Source organism: Anomalospiza imberbis, chromosome 7, assembly GCF_031753505.1.
Source record: "Anomalospiza imberbis isolate Cuckoo-Finch-1a 21T00152 chromosome 7, ASM3175350v1, whole genome shotgun sequence".
NCBI classification, from domain to species: domain Eukaryota; kingdom Metazoa; phylum Chordata; class Aves; order Passeriformes; family Viduidae; genus Anomalospiza; species Anomalospiza imberbis.
In genome coordinates, this window is record NC_089687.1 from 14,518,210 (window position 1) to 14,545,352 (window position 27,143).

The following is a 27,143-nucleotide window of genomic DNA, read 5'->3' on the forward strand; positions in this document are numbered from 1 at the left end:
CTTTCTGGCCTGAAGTGGAGAGCTGTTGGGTGTGCACAGTGTGAGAAACCTGTCTCGTGTTCCATGAACAAAAAAAGAGACTCTCATGCCTGGGACTTAAGTCTTCACATGCAAAGGTCATTTCTTACTGCTTGTGAGTGGAAGAAAGCACAGGTGAATTCAGAATGGAATGAAAAGGTAGTATTTGTAATTTGAAAGTTGAGAGAAGGCTCTGTGTGCACTGACTCTTCCCAGAGATGAAAAGGAACACAAGGCACAGGTCAAGCACTGTCTTGCATGGCCTAAGTCTGAAAATGCTGTGAAATTATCATTGGTTTATATGGTATTTCCCTCCTGGAGTAGCTATGCAGAGATATGTGTAATCCAAAGATGTCTTAAAAAGAAGGCACAAGATGGATGGGGTCCTTTATCTCGTAAAGGGTGATTGGAAGGTTGTGGTGGGGTAAACCTGATCTGCCAAATAGCCACTAATGTCACATTCCTTTTCAAAGAAAGATTTGCTGAGGTGCTTAAGTGAGGTACTGGGTATTTTAACAAGACCTTTGGTCCTTTTGGATGGAGTTTCAGGAGTGTGTTTAGTGGTATATTGAGTTGTAATATGGCCTGTTAAAGCCTGCATAGCTATTTCTCTCCAGAATTTCCAGACCTCTATGCCAGCTAGCTAGGCTTTTTACATGGATTTTTCATTAGACCCAGAAGAAATTATTTATTTAAAAAATATTGAGTTGTGTTCTTAAATCTCAGCTATATTAAGATGCAGTAAAAAAAGCATTGTACAATTCATTAGAATACAGAAACTGTGAAACAGTTGACTACTTTGTTACGGTGATAAATTTTATCATGTAGGAAAGCTTTGAAGCAGAAATAAGTATAGTGATTATCCTTGAAGATGGTTTAACTAGAAAGAGTGTTTAAATATGTCCACTTGGTAGCTGTGCTGGAGATAACTGCAGTACATGGTTGGAAGGTTATGAAATTTTGAGCAATTTGCTTTTATTCTCTGTAATCTGCTCTGTAATGATAAGGTGTAGTTAAACAGAATGTAGTGCAGTCACCCATTTAAAGGATAGATAGAAGCCACTATAAATAAAAACATACTTTGCATATTATCTCTTTATTCTGGATAATAATTTTTGTGCTTTAGAGCCTTTTAGGTAGCTTAATATATTGAACATTGCAGGCATGTTTTTAATGGCTTGCTGTATTGCACTTTGGTTATGTAAATAGTAAATTCTGCCTTAAAACTATTCAGTGGTTCTAAGGGGTTTTTTGGTATAATTTTGTTATTTAATGATGAAATTTTTTCCCTCTGCTAGAACATAGGAAATATAAAATTTCTTTGCAGAAAAGGATAATCTGTGGCATTCAAATACTTATTTGTAAAAAGGGTATCATTTGATGTGTCAGGATGCAGACAGGCGAACTGCTAAGTTGCATTCTGTTTTTCTTTCTTGTATTAAAAAAGCATCTACTACAGTCTTCCTAGCTGAATAGAGCTTACTTTCACCTTTTAAAATAATAGCAGTCCTTTCACTGGGAGGAGAAAGACCTTTCAACTGTTTGATTGGAGGTGGGTTGTTTTTTAGTAGATAGAGAAGCTGTAGCAGTAGGAAGAGTTGGACTTCAAATATTGACACTACAGTTGCTTTTTAATTCAGCTGCAGGTTAATGGCACACCCACACCAAAATTATAAAGTTAGCAGTACCAGAGGATGGCAAGGTGATTATTTTTCTTTTTCTTCTGAAACAGCTTGTAGGAAGTCCTGACGGTATATTTATCACTGAAAATAGGTACCAGTATATTTCCTGCAGTGCCCTCACTGGGATTCGCTAATCAGGGCTTGTACCTTTCATAGCAGAAGTCTTAAGTGGAAGCTAGTCTGTGTCTGATGCTGTTTTAGAACTTTGCCACTAATGCCTAAATATGTATTTGCAGAAAATCAAAGATTTTCAGATTGGCAAGGGTCTTAAGAGATCGGCTTTCTGGACTGGCAGCTCAATTCCTGAAACAGTAGTCGACTTCGGTTTTACCTGAAAACTGTGTTGTTTATTACAGTAGGGAGCTGCTTAGGGGTTATATGGTGAGATATGTTTGATGGTTTCAGCTTACTGGTTAATGCTGATGCTCATGTAACTAGAATTGTGTTTCCCTCTAGACATCCTTACTTTCTTATTTGCATTCATGGCCAGAGAGATGTCATGTTATGCAGGTCTTATTTTGAGCAAGTCACAAGTGTACAGTCATCACAAAGAGATGTCTCCTGATAATGATGTCTTCTGACATTTTTGTCAATGACTGCACATAAAATAGATTAGTTTACCTGAGTAGAATCTAATTGTTGGTCCCAAGGGTGTACAACGAGTTTCTTCATTGCTTTGGCTTCAGAGCATGCAGTCAGTGCTTGCCGTCTTTGTAATGCCAAAGGAGTAGCCACGTACTACCAGTTCATCCTCCTGTTTGGAGGTTTCCATCCATGTCTCCATCTCTGGAGAGCAGATCATGTCTGATGTGTTGTGTTGTATTTTCATAGGCTTCTGTATAAGATAGAATCAGGGGAGTAGAAAAAGGTATTGACACATGCATAGTATTTTCTTTGATTTGTAAATTTTCTGTGTGAGTTTATAGGCCACATTCATTGCATCTTACAGTACTCCTATCTGAGAACATGATGTCGAAAAAGCTTTTTTAATTTACTGATTTTCAGCTGGGAGAGAAATCTGCATGTCCAGAGAAAAATTGCACTAAGCTCTCATTTCTGTATTTATAGTATATTAGTTAATATTTTTTCCTATGCATTTCTAGAAAAATAGAGCTGAAAGAATCAATAACTGCTTGTGAACAATGATGATATTTCATTGCAAGATTTTCTGTAGAAATAAGTATAGTTAATTACCTTTCTGGAGCTAAAATAGTTTTCCAAAAAGCAAATACTTAATTCTTTGTTGGCATGTTTTTGTAGTTTGTCTGCTTTTTTTATCTTACTGGATGTTTTTATGTATTTCAGAGACTATTCATGCTCTACTGATAGGTAGGCCAAATGCAATGACTGGTTTGATGAAAATGATTCAGTCATTAGAAGGGGTTTTGCAAAGCAAATACTTGAATGTATAGAATCACTTTGAAGTTCTCTGTGAAGCAGATATACAGAAAAGATGAAGCCAGGTTTATCTTTGAAGGGCATAGTGATTGGGTGAGACTCAAAGCTCTGAGTTGCAATAAACAGAATTTGAATTAGATGTTATAGGGGAAAAGATAATAAAGATCACAATGATGGGACTTACACAGAAAAAGGGGCCCATGAGAACTTGGAGACTCTCCATCTTTGGAGCTACATGGAACTCTAGTCTGTGGAGCACTGAGGCACCTGTTCCACAGTGAACCCTGTTTTTAGTAGGGATTTGGGTGGTATGTCCTTCAGTCATCCGGCCTCAATCATGCTGATCCATACTCACAGGGCGTTTAGAGACACCATTTCAAAACTGAACAGCACCTCATAGGGTATTGGATGAGTTCAACAACCAACAGCTCTTGGTCTTAAATTTCTTATTTCTTGGCTTAAAGACGAAGGAGGCCCTTAAAAATTAGTACAGTTTTCAGTTCAGAATTTCTTTCTTCTTTTCAGTTCTAGAAAGATGATACAGAGCAGTATTTTAAAATGAATTATCGGGTGATTTAACTGATTTGTCAGTGAATCACACTTTAAACACTGCCCATGAATACAAATCATTACCACCAGCAGCACGTAAATCAGAAGATTAACGGGAGATTTTTGTTTAAAGGAAGAAATTTTTTTTTAACCTGATTTATTTTTTAGGGGGGGAAATCCCCAAGGAATTGAGCTCGGATTGTAATAATAGAGAGTTTTGGCTATTATTATTGTGTAATCTGATTGGTATAGTAATCAAGACCAAGAGCTGAACTGAACAAACATGAAAATATAACTGCACTTCTGTACTGTAGCTGTTCAGAGATAACAAGTGAATATAATTGTTCATGGCATATTTCACAAAAAATGACAGCACTAGTGAATGCATTTTGGAGTAGCAAATGTATCTGAATGCCAGAGGGGAAGGGATTAAATTCTGCTAGAACTAAAAGATCTTCTATTCTGGGATTTATTTTTTCCTGCAGTTCTCCAACCCTTAATAACTATTTTTGTTATCTAACCAGTCAGGTACAGTAGAAAGAGGAAAGAGGACATTAAAATTTCTTGGGATGTTCTGCAGAATGTGGTGGTTATTAGGAGTGCTGGAAATTCCAGTTAATGCAAAATGTAGAAGTCTGTTAGTTCACTTCCTTAAGTTTGTGTGGAGTTTGGGAAGTTGGGAGAGAAGAAAAAAGTTACAACTACACAGGAGTGGCCTGAATAGGCTGTCAGTTTGTAACTCAGGGGCCTACTCCTCAAAACCGCAATGCCTGAGATTTGTCTGGGACACATCAGAGTTAATGCTTATCACAGCTTAGTTAAAAAGACATCTTTATGCAGAACATGCCTTGCTCCAAAAACAGGGACATCTATTTTTTGCAGCATCCAGACCCAAAGATTCAGACTAAGGAAAAGGCAGCTGGAAACCAACGAAGTTCTCAGATTAGAAGTGTAAAGGAACAGCAACCACTTCAAGAATTTCCTGATATAATCCTTATCTACTCTCTTTAATATTACTTTTGGCCCCCTGAAGTAATTTGGTAGTCTAATCAGAACATAGGAAATTTTGTCTATTTTAGATTCATCCATCATTGGCCTATCATTTAAGGGAAGCCCAATGGACAGAACAAACTTTTTAGCCTAGCTACTTCAGGATATTAGAGTAATGTGACTTTAATACTGTTGCCATGTAACCAGTTTGCTGCCTATATTATGGACTCTCAGTGCCTGGGAAAACATTGCAGGTTTCATTTGGTTCCTTGCCACTGACTTCAAAAGGAGGCATCTCACAGTCAGTAGCAAGAAAGTCTTTTCTTCTGATGGCTGCCAGGGCAATCAAATGGAAAGGGATTTAAAAAAAAAATAAATGCAAAAGAAGCAGTAGAGTGTCTGATAATTTCAAACAGTATGCTGGAATCTTTCTGACAATAAAGACTTTTATTGCACTCTTATAGTGCCTGGGGTTTTAATTTAACACATCAATGAGAAGGCAGTGTTTAAAAAAAATACCACCACCACTGAAAACACCAGCAGGACTTGCTTTTATTAGTGCAATTCATAAGAAATTAGAACATTTAATGAGAAAATCATTAACCATGAAAAAAATGGACTGACTTAACTTGAGAAGCTTAAGTAGTTAGACTTCAATTTAGTTTGTCAGCTACTGGTGAAATAGAGAGTGAGCTGATTACCTCTGGCACAGTAGGCACTTTAGCACACTTTGTTGTGCTGTAGCTGCTGTTGGGCAGAACCATTATCTGCCTCCTTTTCTAGAAACTGTCAAAACCTAGTGGGAGAATATCAAACATGCCTTGTTTCACACTATGCAGAGATATTGTCCATCAGATTCAGTTCAATTAGGCATTTTATAGAAAATTATGTAACAGCTGGTGCTGTGCATGCTCACAATGAGCAGAGAGGAACACGGTACTTAAACAATGTCTTCTTGGTGTGTTTACTTCTTGTTTCTTCTGCTACTCTGGTAGGTGCTTTTCTTTGTTGATGCTTCTACAGCTGAGGTTCTTGAAGTGATGTCTATGCCCATATAACATCTGGAGCTGGGAAGGGCTATAGATCAGGGGAAGGGTTCTGCTAATCCACTGACTGATCTTTAACAGTACAAGAACAGGAGAAGTAGATGCTGTGACTTGGTCAGAAAGCTTTCCTGACTCTTTTTCTTCAGAGGCAACAACACTGTTAATCTCCCTTGACAGACATCCTCTTTTAAGAAGTCTAAGAATTAGTTCAGATATTTTTTAAGTTGTTAAAACTTAAATCAGCCTTTGGTAAAGGGGTTAACGGCTGATGTATGTTTCAAAAGATCTTGTTTTATTGTTTGTTCTTAACCCAATTCTTGGCTCTTGTTTTGAGAGAGGCAGGGCGCTATCAACTCCCTATTCATTCTTTTCACAGTGCTTCTGAGTTTATAGCTCACTATTGTATCCTCCTCACACTTGTTTTTTTCTCTGGCTGAGGTGTTTGCCAGAGGGTAAAATTGGGCAGTTCCTTAACTAAGTAAACATGAAGAGAAAGTAAATTACTAAAATCTAGCAGAAATTAGTTTGGATTTGCGGAGCTCTTGGGTGACATTTTCTCTTGTCTGTTTGCAGTGGTTTACAGCTACCTACCTTTTAGGAGCTCAACAGTAAGGGTAAAACTGGTGTTCCCCTTCGTTTTGGTACAGGTCTCACTGTTTACTTCTGATTCTTTCTGTTAGGCATGCACAGTTTATAATCTCTATAATCACAAACCTCTCTGCTCTGATGAAAAATTATCAAACTACCTGTGCAAGAAAAAGACAAGACATACTCTGATGTCAATAACAGCAAGGTCTTTTAACTGCAGTCACCCTACACATGTTGGTTTGACATTATTACACCTTTTTCATAAATTTAACGCTTTTATTGAAATATGCATTGATTGCAAGGGATGTTTAGGGGATGTGCTTGTGTTGTAAAACATTATCCTTCCTAAGCTTTAGGATCCCAAATTTTTATCAAACAAGTTAGGCCACTGCATTTTTTTTTTGGCTTTCAGGGAAAAGTTTGCCTTGGACATGCTTGAGGTTCTTCCTAGTATATCTGGCTTTTCCAGAGAGGCTGAAATTATTGTCACTAGCTTATATAACAATTATTAACTTGCATAGCTTGAGGCAGTGTGGGTATGATTAACTACTTAGATGCCTGTGGAGTAGAAAAAGAAAGATGTAAAAGAAAAGTTGGATTTTTTTTTCCTTGAAAGTGTGCATTCTTTTATTTATCAGTTTATTTCTCCTTGTCTTCCAGTGAGTCGGCAGTTGATTAACCGCATTGATCAGTTCTTGGAAAATAAAGGTTCACAGTACTACTTGAAAGGGATTAACTGTATCAGAGTTTTTAGAGAGGAGGCCATGAAGGTAATGTTAATGTGTGAATACTCTGACCTCTTTCAAATTAAAGGCATGATGGGCCTATTTGCTTGATAATCTATTGCTGCAGCAAAAAGAATTTATGTATGTTTCAAATTTTAGAAATAGAGTTGCATTTTATGGGAGTGGGGATAATAATACCTCTCTGGTATTATTTGCTCTTTGTTTTTTTTTTTTAAACATAAAACAGAAGGCCTATGACCTGATGTTTGTGCTAGTTAAAAGTACAATCCTACAGTTTTCTTCTTCAACAAAGGTATTTCCTAGAAAGTCTTTCTAGCGTTCTGAGAAGCACTTTTTGTGGCTCACCTTTCTTTAGAACTCACAGTTTTAATAGAAAAAAAACCCCAAATTCTGTAGAGATGTTTGTATTCACCATGTTAAATGACTTCATGAAGGATTAAGCTTGCAGTGCTCTTTAGTAGTTTTAATATTTCTTGCTTACAGTTGCTGTTACATTTTTTTTCAGCTGTCCAAGGTGCAGTGCTTTAATGATTTTCTGCAGGCCCTGAAATCAAAGTTGGAAGATAAAGCCTTATCTGATTTCTGGGAGATCATGGTCCAAGGTAGGATGGCATTTAATAAAAACTAGACAAATTCTAGTTGTATTGCATTTATCCACTAAGTAAGAAAACTTCATTAATAGTAGGGCACTTAAACTAACCCCACTGCAGCATTTTGATATGCTTCATTCCTGCAGCCTGTTAAAAAAAAAAAAAAAAAAAAAAAACTTTCATGTTGCAGTTTCCTTTCCTTTTCTGCACTAATAGTTTCATATCAGCATTATTCATAATGCAGTGCCAAGTCTTGTTGAAATGGTAAATTAATTGTGGAAGAAGAGACAAATTAAATGTTATGGGGTAAGGAGAAGACACAATTTCAGAATAAATGGAAAAAACTCAGAGCTATAAAAAGATTCTTGCAGTTTAAGCTTCCAAAAAGTCATAGGTAGCGTTGAAATGTGTCACTGATCATTTCGTATTTAAGCAACCTGAAGGACAGAATATGTGGTAATATGACACCTACCTATGATTAAACTGGGAGATACAAGGCAGTGCCATTCTAAAAGACATTCAGAGACTACACGAGTGATAAATAAAGGAACATTTTCACAAATAGAAAATGTAGTGGACTAAAAAAAATCTTTTACATCATACTCTTGTTTTTAATTGGAACCAATGCTAAGAAAATCTGTTAAATGCCCAGCTGTATCTCTGAAGGGTGCATGCTATAAAATGCAATGATGTGATTTTGTGTAGTACCATTCAAAGTGATGAACTCCAGACATGCTGTAATGTCTACTTCATCCAACTTTGAATTACAGGATGGGAATTTGTTTAGCAATGTGAAAAAAACAGCACAGGACAACACTGACAAGAACATTATATTCAGTAGCGCTGTAGGGGACCTTCTCTGTATAAATTTGGAAAAAGAAACCAATAAACTTTGAAAGTAGCAAACTTGGATCTTTCAAAGCCATGAATAGTTTTTAGTTAGTATAACTCAGAGTTTTTGACAAACTGGAGTATGTTTTTGAGGAAAAAATCAACCAGACAAATACAGAGAGAGATGATATTTCATGCAGCATAGATTATCTTCTTTTGAGAACATGGTGAAATGAAATCTTGGTGCTTAATGCATAATCTGGCTGTTCTCAGTAGGCAGCTGAAATTGCTTTTCACTTGCTGCTAACAAGAGCAGAAGTTCTGTTTTCTCTCATTCTTGCCACGTGACCCATCCCCTCTTTTCTACCAAGTGTGATGTGCATTGGGTCTTGTCATGAGTGACTGCCATCACCAAAAGAAGATGGATGTAAGTTAATGAGTTAGAGGCTCAGAAGAAAGGCAGATCTGTTTGACAAATTTTTGTTTCACGAAACCCTGCCATGTGGCTCTGTGGGCACAAGGAGGTGATTCTATGCTTACACTGCTGCTGAAATTTCTATGGATCTCCTATTCTTTGCTCTCACAGCCACAGCTGCTTATTCAGGCACAAGCATTTGTATGGCCAAGTGATGAACTGGGCTGGAAAAACTGTTGGGGTCAAAATAAATGGAAAATTTTTTGAAGTTTTTTTTTGGGGGGGTGGGACATCGCTGCATAGGGTGGTGCTGCTGGCACAACCAAGGAGCAAAGTGGGGCAGGACCAGCACTTTGGTAGTCAGACTAGGTAATCACAGCACAAGTGTCTGAATGCTAGGAGTTAATTTTTGCTGAGGACCTAAGAGCATGCTGTGAATGACTAAAAGTATAATTTTTAATAGATTTTCAGCATTTCATCTGTGATCTATGATTTTAGTGTCTCATTAGTTTGATTGTCACAATATTAGCAGTTTCCTAAATGGATACTTCCGCGTGCTTATGAATATGCTCATTAATTTATTTTTATATCATGTTTTATATCATAGTTGACTCATTTATGCAAGTCACATTTTCCTTTGAGTGATATTCTTTTATGCTGGTGATGATGACACATCCAGAAGTTGGAATGTGAAACATTTTTTTTCACTTCTAGCATTAGGTGAATTTTTGGGAAATCTTCTAATGATATTTTATGGGTTTTTTTCAGAAAGAATTTCTTTGATCACTAAAGATGAAGCGGAAGAAAGTTTGGTGACGGGTGAAGAGGCTGAGAAGGTATCATTTTTTCATGAGCATCTGTTTGTATAGAGCCCTTGCTGTGGCACTGAAGACTTTCTTATGTGGATAAATCTTCAGCTGAATGAAATAAGATCCATATGAAGAAATAAGAATGTTCATTTGCTACACAATTGAAACTTCTGCATTTCAGAGCAAAAATACCTTAGCATGTACTACAATGTTTTACTATAATTGGTCTTTAAAAAGTAGCATGTATTGAAATTATCTGAAAATATCTTCTACAAAGAACAGGAACTTCAGCAACTCAGTGTAGTGGAACAGCAGAGAGCTATTTACATATGTAAGATCACTATTTGAACTTCACAGAAAGAAATATGTTCTTACTGGTAGCACCAGTTCAAAAATCTGGTAGTTTTTTTTTTAAAGGTTTTATGAGCTCCAGCAATTCAGGTTGTTGAGGCTAGTTTTCACCATACATGCAGTGGTACCAATATTTTCACTTCATGCAGCTCTTGTGGATTGGTGGACATCATATGTGATGCTGGGGGTGTTATTGGTGACCATATTAGATCCTTTTGGAAATGGGAGTTTTGGGCTATTTGCAGGTATGATTTCTACAGATATGTAACATTTCAATAACTACAGTGATGAACGAAGGATGTCCCAGTTACAAAGGACTGAATTGTAACAGGCAGAATGGTGCCTTCTCTTTGTAAGGAAGCAGAATTCAGAGCTGCTGTCAAAAATTATATTTGTGTGGAAAGGATAAGATGGATGTTTTTGTATCAGGCTGTTAGTTTAGGAAAAAGGTCCTTGTATCACAGACGCCCCTGAAGGTAAAGCTGTGTCTAAAATCACCATTTTGCAGAGAGGTAGCTTTTATAAAAGATGGCACATCGACTTTTGCAACTTCCAGGCCTTCCATAAGCAATAGCCAGAAGTGGGTAGACGTAGGTTCTCTATGATTTAGTTAATGAGTAGAAAAAGGTTGTATTTTTGAAACTGCTTTTTTTGTCTGTGACAGTTTACCTCTAGGTGAAGAAGGCACAGAAATGTCATGAAAGTGAAAAGCTAACAAACCAGGAGTCCAGAAAGCTGAGCACATGTGCAGGATACAAATGACAGAGTATGCTGATTTTTCTAGACATGAAGGACCTTCTGGCTGTTTATCATTGCACATAAATGTACAGAGCAACTTTTCCCCCAGTGGTGGTTTTAAAGAGTATCAGTCTTTATCTACTTCAAGTGCTATGAATTTACTTGGAAACTTCCTAAGACAATATTGTTCTTGAGAACTGTACTTTCTAGTCTGAAACTACCACTGATGCTTAAAAAAATGTGCTAATGCTGTGTGAAATAGCCACTGTTCCTTAAGGAAATCTCTGTTAGCCACAAAGACCTTGCAGCATACCATTGTCTTCACTGTGAGCTTGTGGTAGCTAAAAAATACTGTGCCTGCAAAGGAATGCAGCACAAAGAGTATCAAGGACTGGGTTCACAGCTGCCAGGCTAAGCTGGAGAAGGCATTTATAGGCTGACTGCAAATTTACATTTCTGTTTACCATCATCCTGCAATCACCATCTATTGCAATATAGGAAACTATTATGTGACCGAAGGTCATTTTATGATGGATCATTTGGTCATACAATAGCTATATCTTCCCATTAAATTGGAGGAATACAAGACATTGCATGAAATCAGTTTTGCAGCAGAGTTCTCTAATATGACAGTTACTTGAACTTCCAGAGTAATTGGATTGCATCTCTTTGCTAACTAAGCAGTTGGCAATTCCAGATATTCACTTGATAACCATCTCCCCACACACTGTCCAAATCCAAACCCAGAACCCTAATTCCCATTGTCTGTTAAGTCATATGACTTTTTCATTAAGAAACTGTGTATTCTTGGAGTAAGATCTGCAGGATTAGAATATTTTGTCTTGATATTGTGGGGCTGGTATAAAATCTAGTCCTCTTTGGTCCAATTAAACCCTGCCACTGTTTTCCTGTGTAATACAAGGCAGCATTTTCCTAGGTCTACAGCAGATTGCAAAAGTGCTTAATTTGTTTTCTGAAAGCGATACCCTTCACTTAAGGGTTACATTGGATTTTTTTCAAAATTCCCAACAGGGTAAGATACAAGTTTTCTTCACCTCTGTAGAGGTTATGTGCAAGCCTGTAGGTCATGGGGTTGTCTGTCAGTGTTGTCCTTTGTGACACAAAAGCCCATTCTCTTATGTGCTGTTTACTAACTGCTAGTAGTTTCAAGACTGTTTTGTCTGTAAGATTACAAGTTTTATATAGGGTTGCTGTCTGCAGGAAAAAGGAAGACTTACCAGGCTGCTTATTAGACAGGTCAAACTTTCCTTTTTCTTTTTGCTTGAGGTAGGTTATGCATGCATATTTTCCTATCACTGAGAATTTTTTTCCCCTGTAATAGTGGAGATACTCTTTTTAGATCATGAGGATGGTAGGTTAAAAGAGCAGGGATGTCAAGTGCTTTTTCTGGTTGCTTTGGGGAAGATAATGGATTTCAGCACAGCTATTATATGTAATTTGCTTTTGCATAAATGTAAAACAGGTTTTCAGGGAAAAAACCCAACTTCAGATGTTCAGCATTTGGTGGAAACTTCAGGTTTCAATTTACTGCAAATCTTCATTGTACATTTCTCTAGCTTTTAGTTTCCTTTGCATAATTTAGCATGAGAAAGCTGATAGTAAAAATTTTGATAAATGTGCTACTTTCAGAAATACCAATTGACTCTTAATTAAATGTGAAAAAAGGAAATTTGATCTGGCACAAAAAGCTTTTCAGAGCTGACAAATGTCATTAGCTTTTAGTTTCATAGTATGTGCTTTATATTACTACTAGATTAAGAACTCTTCCAACAAAAAAGATAAACAGATGTACAGCCTCCTGAAATTCTAATTGCTTCTGTCACATTCCCTGCCTTTTTTTTCAGCTTTAGAATCTCTACAATAAGTTAAACTTAGCATGTGAGAACATGAATGTTGTCTGTGGAGTGAGATTTCTATATTTCTCTTGGTTGTTGCTGCTTAGGATATAGGAAAGGTCTTACCTTTGGTCTCTGACACAATGAGACAGAGGTTGCCTGTATCCTCTGTCTTTGGTGTTACCCGAACATGATGTATTTGCTTTTCATCCTAGAGGATACAACAGGAAAGTCAGCGTTTTGCCCCATGCCTGAAGCTGTTACTGGGGTTCTAGAGAAGGGTCAGAATATTTTATTTATTTAAAATAATGCTTAAGCTTTTCACACTACAAATGCATGGTCTCCAAGATTGGTGATGTTAATAGGGATCCCATGACCTCTTACACAACCTCTCTGGCTGATACAGTTGAACTCCCCAGCTGAACAGCAACTCCCTTTTAGGAGCACAAAAGAGTTATCTAAGCAGGTATTTATAGCCTGTTTAATGTGGCTATTTTCTACTTAGCTGTTCTCTTTCATCATCTGGAGTTGTAGTGAAGTTGTTTCTGATTTAAGGATGACAGAACTCCAAGTCTGGCAATGTGGCTTTTCCTCGTTTGCTTCATACCTATGTTTTCTTGGGGGCAGGGTTGTTTCTAGCTCTGTATACTTGCTCTGGTGCAGTTTAATAATAAGAAGAAAAAAAGATTTTGTATTAAGGATATTGGTAAAAAGGTAGTAACCAGGATTTGTAGACAACTGAATGCTTTTTTAAGTAAGAGTTAAGTATTGCCATTTTTTTCCCTACCATTTTAGTGTTTTGGGTTTTTTTAGGTGAAGAGAAAAATCTGTGAAATAATTTGGAGGTGGTTGTACTCCAGATATTGTCTGTATGTTTGATTTCAGTTTTTATCGTATCTGAGCAACTTACCTTTCTCTTCTGTTTATGAATGTCATGCTTTAAGTGAAGGGCATATGGTGAGTTGTATCAGCAGCTACAGCAATGTAATTTTACATAATGAGTTTTCCATTTTTAAGACTGGCATTCTAACCAATCTTGCATATTAGAGAGTTTTTTTTAAATTCATATCTTTGTTCATTTGGTAAATGCTAATTGAATTAAATGGGGAAGCTTAAAAATTCAACACAGAACTAGAATGCTGTGTGTAGGAAATGTCTCAAAGAAGCCATTGGTCACCCTCATGTATGTACTCATATCATTGGGGGCATTTTGTTATCCCTGAGCATTGTGTAGCTACACAATATTTTTTAAGATCATAAACCTGGTTAAACTGAAACTGATAAAATTTCCATCTAATCCAGAATCCCATCTGACAGTGGACAAAAAGGGATGGGTAGAGAAAAATGTGTAGTCCCAGGCTGCAGCCACTGATGTCTCAAAATCTTTTTGTGCCTGAGGTTGTTTCTGTGGACATAGTAGACTTCAAATTATTTCTCTTCTATGCATCTTTCTTATCTCCCCCTAGTCTAGGGAATAATATTTGCAGCATCCTTATCACAGGCTGCTCTACAGCCTCACAATGTGTTGTCTCAAGAACCATATCGTTATGTCTGGTTTTTGACACATAAAATCCTTTAAAAGCAAGTCTTTCAAAGTTTTTTGTAGTTTAATATGGATTTGGAGGGTGGAAACCAGAAAACACTTCCTTCCTGGTTTTTAATTTCAGGTGGCTTTGTTTTGATAAACAGAGGAGACATTGTTAATTTCACATTAAAGGTTCTCAGTTTTGTCAGTATTGCTTTTTTTTTTTTTTTTTTAGTTCTTGGCTCCAAAAGAACAGAAAAATGAAACTCTGCCTCCTACAGATGAAGGTGGTGATGTTGATGATCTGGTGAGTACCATAAAGATATGGTGTGGCTTTAGAATTAAGTTCTAAGTGGAAGGTGCAATGAGAGAGCCAAATGCTTTTTAAAGCAGTAGATATTAGAGTGCATGGTTTAGAAAACACCTAAGGAATTGAATCAGAAGAGCCACATGAAATTACTTACTTGCTGTTGTAAAACTTAGCCAGGTGTATAATTTCATGATGGCAAATACTATGTGATGTAGTAACACAGGTGTTTATAGGGGCAAAATATGTCTTCTAATATGCTTCAAAATAGCCAGTGAGCCACTCATTTAACAGTGGATTGGTACAATTTACTATAATAGCATTTTAAAAGGTTTGTAGATCTTGAACAGCTACTTATGTGGGTTGAAAACCCAAAAACATTTTTAAAAATATGTTTTGATCTTATGAATTAAACTTTTCCACATAGGCTTGCTGAAATTCAAGGATACCAGTTTTTTTAATAAATATTTCAGCTGTCTTTTACAGGCTGACTCATTACAAATCTGTCTCCAAGGCTTAAGCTGATGGTGTAGATGGTTTTAAAGAAGCTTTGATAACAGATTTCTACATTTGGACTGTACTTTTAAAAATCTATAAATTGCACAGATGATTATGTGAAGAGGAGATTTTTAGGTTTGTTTTTGGATTTTATAGAAGATTAGTACTGAATTCTGTGTAATCTATTTATGTTACATGATAAGGATTTCCAAATATGCTTGGTTTCCACAGTTCTGAACACATGTAAGAAATAACTTCGATGCTGCTTCTTTCAAATCTCTTTCTTCTGTTTGCAGCTGGACATGATGTGACCAGTGATATATGGTGACTGTGGAAGCAAAGGTTTCGAAGAGATGTCTCTGTGAAATGGGACACAAAAAAAGATGCTAATGAGAAGACAGTACATCCATCTTTATTTTCTCAGATGAGAACAGAAATCCAAGAAACGTTTCCAGCTGGTATAAATGTCATCTGACTTTCAAAACTAGAGCAGAAGATTGAAATTGTCTGAAATATTTGGGAAGTAATGATACCTTTAAGGCATCTTTTTTTTTTTTCTTTTCTTTAGCACTGAATTTAGCTTGTCCTTTGTATTAGCTGAACACTACTAAATTTAATGAGAATCTGCTCTGATGCCTGAAATTCATGTTGCATTGCCTGGGAAGGAAGACAGAAATGTCACAGCAAGGTTACCAGGTAATACTGAATATTTAGTGGAGGTAACCCTATACGTTTATTGTTACAGAAGGGGAAAAGTCTCTTATTTTCATACTTAAAAAAAAAACTAACCAACCAACTCAAATAAACAAAAAACAAGATATAGCAAAAAAACCCAACAAAGCACCATGAAAACCACCACAGAGGCTTGTGGGAAAAAATTCTAGGCCAGGGACTCACACGTTAATAGTTTGAAATACACAAGAGAATCTAAGGCACACAGCAGCGTGTGCTGATTTTGCCACACTGACCCCAGATCAGTAATTATGGTCATCTCTGTACTACAGGTTCTCTCTCCTGTCAGCTCACAGCAGCCCAAGGTCTCTGTCCCTTTCTGTCACACATTTTCATGTTTCATGTGCTGGGATTTTTTGATTTTTTTCGACTTTTAGCTAGTAGGTTACTGTAGATGCCCCTGGTACTAGAAGGAGAATGAATCAGTTCTGTATCCATTCCATACACTGCTGAGAACTGCTAACCCAGAGCAGAAGAATCCCTCAGAGCTGTACGCTGACAGCTGTGATAGGTATGTGATAATAGTTAATAATGGTAACCAGGATGGAATAATGTCTACACAGAGCAATCCAAACTAGTCAAATACTGCTTAGAAAGAGACATCCAAGTCTGATTACAGAGCTGAAGAGACAGTAATGACACCTTCACACATGCTTGTCTGTTCTAACCAGATTCATTCCTTTAAAAGCTGTTGTTTCATTATTATAAATGTATAAATATACTGTGCAAAATTATATTAAGATCACAAAAAAAGGAAAAATCATGATCTGTAGTTGCAAAATGTTGTGGAATATTTGCACTTTATAGTGGCCAACAGCTCCTGTTTGGGAAATAGCAATTGATTTTTGCCCCTACTTCCTTACACAGCAACCTACTCTCTCCTGTCTTACATTCTATCCTGACTGAGTTGAAAGCATTCCTCAAATGCAGATGGCAGGGAGCAAGTGATTTTTGCAGACCTTTATAGCTTTTGTATCACCAGAAGATATTTTTCTCAACTGTAAATAAGGATTATTTGATCAGTGTTTTAAAGGCCAATATATGGAGTATACTGGCTGGGGGTTTCTTTTACACTTTTTTTTTTTGTTTAATAAAAATATTTTAAAGGTTGGGTTTTGTCTTCAGTGTCATGTTTGCTAAAATCAGGTGACTACTTATGCAGTGCCTAAAGGAAACTATCAAAAGCCCCTTTGCTGGGCCTACAATGCAAACATTGAATATCAAAATTCCTCCACAGAAGCAGAGTATACTTATTCTATTTTTTATGAACTCCAAACTTTGCAACACCCCAGTAAAGTAGTTTTTTCTATATTGCAGAGATGATGAGAACATCTCAGGTCAAGACCACACAGAATATAGAACCTGGTGAGCAGAATATGGAGTTACTTTGTTTATTTTGATTTAGTTGACCACATTTCTAGAGTGTGTTGCTTCTGTCAAAGAATATACATTTAGTTCATGGAGAATTGTTGCATAGATCTTCTTGCTACCTGTACAGCACAATATGTACAGGTAGGATCAGTGTGGTGATTGAGTTGCTAGTACTGAGAAGAGGAATGAGAATTTATGGCTCAAAATAAATAAAAGTGAATTCTTGGAAGGCAAGAAAATCATCTTTCATTCTGCCCAGGCTTCTGAGTTCAGTCTTCAGAAGCTTCTGATCTTAGTGAGGGTCTGTCACATCAGCAGCCTAATGTTACATTTGTTCTTTGGCAAAGGATCAGCTTTCAGGCTCTCATTCAATGACTGAAAGAGATCTTGCATTTAGTTTAAGCTCACAATTTCAATTGCAAAGTCTGACTTACTGTTTAGTAGGCTGACTCACTGTTTACAGTGAGAATTCTCATTTTCAATTGCCACACTGACCAGTCCTCAGGAGCACTAGAGCAGTTAGGTGTTCACTTCAAAAGCAGCTATAAAGGAAACATAAAGTGCATTTGTTTTCCTGCAAGCAGCAGAACATCCCTTGTAATGTACTTTATAGGCAGAGAAATTATCAGAGCATCTACAAAAAAGAAGACTGTGAAGACTTCTCTTCCTTAATTAGAACAGGAGTGTGGACTAAAAAAAATATTTTGCAGTGTGGACTTTGGGAGGAGGAGAATATCCAAAAGTATTATACCAGAAAGGGTAAGTAATATGTGAGGGATCTAGGACCATAGCATGGAACTGAGAGTACTCCACAGAAAAGGACAAAATACTGGGTTTGGGAGTCATAGAGGAAGAGTAAGACTGTTCTGGTTACAATTATACTGTGAATCTGTAAATATCTAGGCTATATCAGTTCTGCACAAAGCATTTTGCTCTGTCACTGTAGTGGGGTCTGCTACTTGTTATGCTGTTCTCAAGTTTGGTCTCATTCCTTTTGTACTCAGAAACCAAATTTGTTCTCTTGGACAGTTGTCAATATGCCACAGTAATAAAAACATAACATCTAGAATGTTACATAGTTAAGACTTGTGATTTGTGTGATACTAATCAGGTTGAAATGAATGTCAGGTCAACAGTATAATGTCAACATGTTTGGAGAATTCTGAAAGCAAGGCTTCATCTCTGTCCTGAGAATGTGGCACAGAAGTGTTACACGTACCATCAAAACACTTCTAATGTGAAGAGACCTGTTCTGCTGCACTGTGGTCTCTTAGTTGCCAGGGTGGATTTACATCTTGCAAACTTTTCTGGTGCTTGGGTTTTGACAGAATTGTCTGTTTGATGTTGGAGCAGGATCTTAGGAATTAGAAAAAGACGAAGGAAAATCATCTCTCAGTTGTGAATTCTAAAGACACAGGCCATTTTTATAGTCTGCATTTGCACACGAGGCAAGGGAGGAATTCCCTTGTGATCTCAGTAGGGTTGGGGATAATCTGGAAAGAACAGTTCTGACTTGCATGTTGCTAAGCTGGCAAATACACTGGTAGATGTTGCTGCTGTGCTTGTAAGGGTGGGTTTGGATTTGTTCAGCCTCACCGCTGTCAGTGTGAAATAAGCACTTTAAATTTAGCTGTTGGTTTGTGACAGTGGAAATCTCATTTCCACTAAATTTTCAGCTTTGCTTCCTTTCCCCTTCCATATTCATTTTTCTCTTGGTACCATTACCGTATTGGAGCTCAGTGCTGGGAGCACTTGTGAATGTCAGATGTAGGAAACCTCCAAGTTTTCTTGTGTCTTTTTTGAGATGCAGGTTACAAAGATTTTTTAAAAACTCAAAATGTTCACAGCACTAGCAGGGGACTGGAGGCCCACCCAGGCTTTTGTTTATTAGTCCTTTGAAGAATTATCACATAAATAAAACAGTTCTTTCAACAAACCCTCACCACTTAAAGTGCTGGTAAAGTAAGGCAGCACTGACTTCTGCAAGAGGTGACTTGCCTTTCTGGGGGGTAGAGTTTGTGTATAGCATTTCTCTGCACTGTTTTGAGGGCAGCTCTAGAAGAAGTTCTGTACCAGTTTGGACTCTTCTTTTCTTGTGATTACTGAACCTGAAAATTTCAGAGGAATATATTACCACATATTAAAGAAAATAAAGGAAACCAGAATAGGTGAACTTTTCTTTTGTAATACTATCATATTCTGATATGAAGGTCTGAAATAGATATATTTAAAAAAGGCAAGGCTGTGATTTTTAGTCTCTCTTACCTTTCCCAAAGGATCAAAACCCGCATTGAACTCCACATTAAAAACTGGCATAGAGATACTCTTTACAAGAAAATTACTTGGAAAACCTTTGAACAAAGCTTAGCTTAAAGTTTGATCATATTTTTCCATTCAGCAAGTTTTGGTAAGTGGAAAGATTGTGTCCTCCTCTACCTTCCCTCTTGTGCTTGCTTTTATGAAAATAGTATGAATAGTGCTTGCTTTTAAGAAAATAACAGGAACTAGAAAACCTCTCAATTTTGTTTTTACAGACTAGGTATAACTTCAGCGCATATGTGAGATGAGTGCCTTAAAATAGACTCTTGCTCATCTGACTCTGCACATACTGTACTTTAGTGACTTAAGCTGGATAGAAATTAATCTGCTTCTTCCCAATAAACTTTGTGAAGACAGCATGACTGAGACATAGTAAAATTAATTCTGTTCCTTCTGATGCTTCCCCAGTACAAGTCTCAACAGCTGACCATCAGAAGCACCTCTTTTGCCAGTAACCTGAAATACTTACAGTAGTTTTCGCTGTTACCAAATAATGAGTTATTCTGCAGCACTAAAAAGTACTCAGATTTGGTCACATATATATTTACTGGTGTGTTAATTCTTAGGACCCCTCCCTATGCATCAAGTCAGCTGTATGGACTGCTGTGAAAGTCTGAGGACTCTATAATGGAATTAGTAGGTTGACCATGGAAATATATTCACTGTTGCTTTAAATATATCAAACCAAAGGGTTGTTTTTCTTCATGGTCTTACTGAGTTCCAACTCTCTCTTCCTTTCTTCCTATTTTACAGTACAATAATAGGCAGTAATAACTGTCATTTTCTTTTCCTCCAGAAGGGAGTGAATCTTGCAGCTTTCAAGATATTATCAGAAAACAGAAATACCTCCAATGTAGGGTATAACTAGAAACGTTTTCTGTCTGCTATCTGAGACAATGCATAAGGGGAGCACAAGCCCCTGAGGAGACCAACTGTGGTGCAGATATTTTTGCCTGAAGCATGTGGATCAGACATCATGCTAGGAAAAGAAAGGTAAAATAGCTGTTAGTACCTGATTGCTGGAATTTTATATGACTGGGATGTATAAGAATGCCTTCTCCAGCCTGCTAATGCAAGTAATCAAATGACAAATGTTCTCTCCCCATGGAGTGAGTACATCTGCAGTGTGAAGAAATGGCCCCTCTGACTTTTCACAAGAGTTACAGGAGCTGTATCAGAATGCTTAGGGACCCTTTACTTACTGAAAAAGGAGGGAGTGGGGTGGAGAGAATTTTTTTCCTTTGGTCCCTAGCAGGCCAGCATTGAAGGCTCTGATCTGAATGGATGAGAGCCAGCCAAGAGCATTTTCCTGTGATGCCTTAATACTGTGTGAGTCCTGTGTGAATTTGGTCTAGTCCACAGTTGTCCTGAATGTTGAGAAGGTGTCATTTCTCCGCCTGCAAAGGATAAGAAATGGCTCAGCAAAGGTGAGTTGAGAAATCATATGATCTTTGTCTAGTGATTGTGATGTAGATTACTCCCTATTACTCCTTGGGAACTTTCAGTAGTTGTCACCTGTAGGATCTCCACATTTCAGTTTAACACCAAGGTTTAGAAGGCTAAATGCTCCTCAAGAGGAGAATAGCATAAGTGATAGTAATCCACCTTTCACAGAACTGTGCTGGCTACTGTACAAATTTACATATCATCTGAATCCTACCTTTAACTAACATCTGATCTTCTAGCAGCTCAGCTTGCTGATTCACTTAATTTTCTGGGGGGAATTCATCAAAGATAACATCAGCCAGCAAGTATATCCTTTTTCTGCCTGAGTAAAAGGAATAAAGATTTTGGGAAGGAAACTTGGTTTGATGGTAGGGAAATTGCGTATGTTTAATGAACTTGCTTTTGTTTTATATGCTATCCCTTAAAGTACCAGGACTATCAGTGTGTTTTGTAGCTATTAAGCCATTGATTAGTAGCAACAGTAACATTATCTTTGGATAATGCACTTACTGCAGAAATGCAGAAATGCCTTGAAGAGGCAGAGATAGGGAAGGTTTCTGTCTTTAGTACTTTTGCTGGCTAACAAACAAGGAAAACTTGGGAGCACCTGCACTTACAGGGACAATGCACATAGCTTAGCTGGGTGGGCTTGCTGCATGTTGTTTGTAAAGGGTCTGTGGCTTTGTCACAAGGGGTGGCTCAAAACTCTGTGAGATCTGGTGGTCAGGTTTCTTGAAAGATAAAGGAGGTACTCCAGAAGAGGTGAATTCTATAACAGGTGAATCCTCAATGATTCCATCTAAATCAACCTGTAAATTAAACAGTAAGGGAAACAGGCTGTGTCCTTCATAGCTGCATTAAAATTTTCTCATTGTTTTATTTTCTAAGAATGTAAGAGAGCTAATATGGTTCACTAGTTGAGGACAGCAACAGTAGGGTTTTATTCTTAGTTCTGTTGAAGGCTCATTAGGGGCCATTTATTCACAGTTTCACAGAATATCCTGAGTTGGAAGGGACACACAAGGGTGATCAAGTCCAACTTTTAAGTGAGTGGCCCATACAAGGCATTGAACCCACAACCTTGGTGTTGTTAGCACCATGCTCTGACCAAAAATCTCTCTGCCTGTTGTTTACTTATGGTATCTCCCAGGGAAGGCAGATGAAAGACTTTTGATGGACTTTGGTTGAATGAGACTTCATATACAGAAGGTATGTCAGTGCCAAAGTTTTATGACAGAAGATTTGGGGTGGATGGGAATAAATGAAGGAAAAAAAAAGCAAGTTATTGTGATGTTCCCTGGGCATGAGGAGAACATGATCATTAGTCTTGAGGAGAAATGGAACTATGGGAGTTCCATTAAGTGTCCCACAGGCACCAGGAATATATGAGAGGCAGACATTAAATAGACAAAGACTGAGGTATTCTGGAGAAATGGAGAAGCAGTTATTCCACGTTATGACTTTGAAAGGCAAGGAGATGAAACAGATGATGTTTCAAAGCTTATTATTGGAAAGAACAGCCTTTCTATATCTCTTTTCACATTCCAGAAAGAATGATCTGTTTTACATAATGAGCATTTACTTACAGTTCTCCCAGACACACACACACACTGACCTATTTAAAAATGCAAATGGTCGTGAAGTTCCCTTCGGGCAGCAGTGACAAAATCAATGTAGAAGGAATAGGGTTAGTCCAGCAAGACAAGATGTAATTGTGTTGTAGCTTGTCTGCAAGAGATTTCTCTGCAGTCCTCAGGAAATGGGAGCAATATAGGCTTTAGCATTCGAATGACTCACAGCTCGAGGTTTACACATGAGATTGTGTATAATCCCTGTTAACCTAAAGCTGATGATGATTCAGAAGTAAGAACTGTGATGAGACAGAGGACATGTGAAAAGGAGCAAACATGATGAGAGAAAAGCATGCAAAAATGACCTTTTGCTACCCACAGGTCACTGTAACTTAAAACACAAGAATGACACATACCCAAGGGGACCACATTATGGATATATGTTACAGATTGAAGTGTGCTGGAAGGCAGGACCAGCTTCACCTTCTAGACAGCTGTGTACTCCTCAAGGGAAGATTATTCTGTTCTTCACAGAAGAGCTGTGGGCAGTTTCAGATATTTATTGTGGAGTAAAGAGAATTGAAACTCTAAGTCACAACTACATGGAGAAAACATATGTTAGGTATCCAAAGCAAAATAATATCCTTCCCTGAAGTGTAACTGCTGAAGTTTTTGTGCAGGAATTTCCTTGTGATGGAATCTGGTCTTTAGGTTGCCAGTATCTGGTCTTGAAAAATTAGGACATGTTGCAAATGATTTGTGGCTGGTACAAAAACTCATCCTATGGGATGAGCAAAACTGAAGAAAATTCTATCATTCACTCAGTAGCTGCAGAATGGCAGGAATTATTGGATGTAATTCTATATTTTGTTAGGCTTTATGTAATAGAGAAGTTTGGGTTGGAAGGTGTGGTAGACACACAGTTTGTGGTGATTGGGACTGGGGCTGTGGCCCAGCCTCATCCCCAGTGGGCACAGCTGTGAGAAGCAGGTGAGCAGCACTGACAGCAATGAGCCATGGAGTGCCCAGGTGCACTGACCAACCACCAAAGGAACAGAGGGCACACAGGTGCCATGCATGAACATGAGGGGTATAAAAGGTTGGGCTAAAGAACAAGAAGGGCAGAGGCTTGCAGCCTTCTGATGAGGTATGGTGTTACTCTGTATGAATTGGAGCCTTCTGATATTGTATGGTGACACTTTGTGTATGTGGCTGTCTCAACTGTGGCGTGTGCTGTGGCATAGGAAGGGGCCTTGAAAAGTCATCTAGTCCAGCCCCTCTGCAATGTTGCTTTAAAGAAACAATCAACCCCACTTTCCAATTTCATGAAGAGCAAATGCATCTGTAGGTAATGTAGCCTTGGCTATAATCTTTGTCATACAAAGATTTCCTAAAGCCTCTGAGGATTTCCTGGGTACTCTCAGAGACAGCACGAAACCAGCCAGCGGGGCAGAAGTTGTCTTCATTGCACTACAATTTCCCTCTGAGTAGCTTTGACTGCATGGATGATATTGAGGTAAAATCCCAAGGTACACCTAGGACTGACAGCCTGGTTGATCAGGTTCTAAATGGTCTGGTGGCAGGGTGCAGGGAAGCTTGCACAACTGCTGTGAATGCTCTTCCTCTAGATTCTTTTGGGGATTTTTTTGGTACCCAGCAAGCCAGGCATGTCTGTGGAGCATGAATTTTTCCCTGCATGAATTAAAGGCATTGAGGCAACTAAGAAAGGAAGAGAAGGGAAAGTCAACTCATAAAGCATATACAGTTTGAAGTCAGATATCAGCTGAAGAAACAGGTCTGCTAAGTTGCAGAAGTCAAGCCATATGCTTTCCCCTCCAGCCTGTTTTGCTGCTGTGCTTCATTCCCAGCTCTTACCTTCAGATAAAATCATCAATGTGTGCTGCACTTCCAGGTTTGGCAATCAAAACCATTAATTGCAGGAAATTGCCATCTGATTCTGACTCTTGGGGACTGGAATGACACCCCTCAAATCCTTCTGTCATAATGGCTTTTCAAAAGTCACTTCTCCAGAAGGGTGCCAATGAGGTTCCAAGGTACCATTCTTTGGGGACATAACTATTTCTCCAATGCAGCATGGTAGACCTCTTGCCACTTTGTTGTGCTCGGCTGCTCCATTACAGCTTTTTATCTTGCTGTACAACTAATCTCTGCTCTCCGAGGCCAGTCTCAACTTGGTAACCTATAATTATCTCTCCCTGACTTACTTGTGATCACTAGTTCCTGAAAATCATTTTGGATGATAAGGTGAGAAAAACTCACATTAAGATGCTGCTATATGAGCAGTTATGGTGTTAAGCATATGTATTTAATTCAAGTCCAGAAACTTCTATGAGTAATGAACCAAGAATTCAGGTTTCCCTGCTGCTGAATTTCTAGCATGTACAGGTTGTAGAGATTTTTTTCAGTGCAAATCTGCTAAAAAGATTTCATGACTTTGTGTGTTTATTAATAAACTTAGTGGCACAGAGAGTGTTGTAACAGCTTACTTTCATCCTGAGGTTTTCAAAAGAACAAGTATTGCTCCTATTTTTCAGCTGAGTGGTTTATAATACAGAGAGGCAATATGCACACAGATAGGTCAGTATTGGTAGAAATGCAGATGTAGGCAGGGCAAGATTGTTCCTGTGGAGGATTTTAAAGATGCCCATTTTGGGCTGGGGCACAGGCAGTGGCTAAGTCTGTGCTCTGCCTGCATATTCTGTGTGCATGTTACAGTGTCCCAAGGCTGCATTGATTTCCTTGCAAAATTAACAAAGAAACTGTTCTTTACCCACAGGCCTCGAGGGTAGATGTCCTCAGATGATGTCTGCAAAAATAGGTTAGAGCTGAAAAAAATCCAGTGGAAGTGGGCTGGTTGTGCTGTTCCCTTACCCCCTTATTGTCTGTTCTACTCAAGAGGCTAAAACATCTTCTAGCAATAACAGAGTTTCAAATTGAAAGCCTTCCTCTACCTGATTCCTCTAGTCTGTGTCTGTATCACTGAAGATGTGCTCTTGTATAAGGATATATTCACAGGATGACCAGCTGGAAGCTGCATCTAGGAGGTGACTATGAAGTACCAACCTAAAGCTGCATTTTCTGGGACACTCTCAGCCTCCTTTGCAGGTCTCATCCCCTCTGGGCCACCAGCTGCTTAGAAAAGAGGCCCTTTGCTCTGAGGACAGTGTCTGTTTGACTACACTATAAACAAACAAACCCTGTGTTTTGCACTTCTGGAGGGATATGTAGTAGGAAGGTGGAGGGAGGTGGACTAAATAAAACAGGACATCATTTTACAGTAAAGGACAGCTAGGCTCTGCTCTGGGTTCTGCCACAGATACTCTGCACCTTACATTCAATGTCCTCCTCATTTCCTCCCTGTACCTGATTGCAGAGTGGCCATTTATCTGTGCAGTGGATAGATCCTCCATCTGAATCATGGTGGAAGTGCTGTGTTTACGTAGTGGCAGCTGCTCTTTGGAGCTGAACTCTGCTCCCTGCATTACAGTGAGTCATTTAGCTTGGCAATTTTGACCCTACAGTTTGTATGACAAAGGAATGATTTTTATAGCTGAAATAAGATCAAGCATAGATGATCTTTTAATGAAGTGATTCTTGTGCCTGATTGTATTAACATCACAGGGAGACAAATGAACCTGAGCTGCAAAGAGCCCCCCCTGCAGCTATAATTAGATGAATAAAGAGGGTCATATTGATCTATACATTGGCATGAGGAAGGAAAGAGCATCACCCATATAAGCTTTCAAGATCAAAAGCTGGTGCAGGCGGCGGAGATGTCAACTTAAAATTGTGATCCTGAAACAAAAGTTTCAGCCTGCTTCTATGATACTGCTCCGCCTACTCTGCAAAAGAGATGGCCTAGAGCAGAGTCTGTGCCACTGGAGCTTTTGGGGTCACTGTTGATATTGTTTTTGCTGGTTTGCATAGCAATACAGTTTCACTGACTTCATCAGAGAGATGCTTATTTTGTATATTCTTGTGAATAAAATAAGTCCCTCTGCATATCCAGATGGGTTTATGACAAAAATAAGGCAGCTACACTGCAGTAACTGGTTAGTCAAGAACTATACTACATCAGAGTTTTGTTTTCCCCTCTTCCTCCTCACACAGTTTCTAAAAGTACAAATGAGATATTCTCCTGACATTGAGAACTGAGAATGCAATTGTTCATTGGGCCAGGCTAATTAGTACTTCTCTTGACTGTCCATGACAATAATGCTATGTAGCTGGAGGTATTAACTGATTTATAAAACAGGAGTTAGAAAGTGATTTTTAATTTTTTTTATTACTCTTCTACTACATGCCTACTTGTGGAAGAACAGGACAGAAGTGCAGTAGAAAATCACTAATTCAATATGACACTTGTTTTGCAGTGTGGCAGGTTACACCAAGTTCTTCTGTAGTACCTGGTCTTTACAGTGGGTAAAAATAACACTGGGGCTTACCTCAAATTGACAGTGGTAAGAAAGAAATTTGAAGCCAATGTTATACCCACATCCCCATCTTACCTTGTAATGGCCAAATACTGCAGGGAGCCTGGAATGATGGTTCTCTTTGCAGAGTGCTGTAAGGTTTTAATGTTCTTATGAAAAGTGTTTCTTCTAACATGATTCTTTGGAGGGAGATAAAATTTTAACATTAAAAATTGATATGTGAAATGGGCTTAAACCTAAAACTGGGATGAAGAAAAAAAATCCCTGTCCTTGGAGCATGGTTTCTCATACCTTTCCTGAATGTGCAGTCTTT

General features: G+C 38.2%; 1 protein-coding gene across 4 annotated transcripts in view; it reads left to right on the forward strand.

Annotated features, from left to right (window-relative positions):
• Positions 1 to 16,778, forward strand: part of XRCC5 (X-ray repair cross complementing 5) — a 54,703-nt gene extending 37,925 nt beyond the window's left edge. For 3 of the 4 annotated variants that reach the window (XM_068195496.1, XM_068195495.1, XM_068195494.1), the window contains exons 17-21: positions 6,932 to 7,041; positions 7,523 to 7,619; positions 9,622 to 9,689; positions 14,368 to 14,439; positions 15,234 to 16,778. In XM_068195496.1, coding sequence (XP_068051597.1) covers positions 6,932 to 7,041; positions 7,523 to 7,619; positions 9,622 to 9,689; positions 14,368 to 14,439; positions 15,234 to 15,248 — 362 coding nt within the window. In that variant the 3' untranslated portion in view covers positions 15,249 to 16,778. Of the gene's footprint in view, positions 1 to 3,005; positions 5,099 to 6,931; positions 7,042 to 7,522; positions 7,620 to 9,621; positions 9,690 to 14,367; positions 14,440 to 15,233 lie in introns of those variants that run through there. The other variant, XM_068195497.1, reaches the window with a different exon arrangement.
• Positions 16,779 to 27,143: the final 10,365 nt, after the last annotated feature.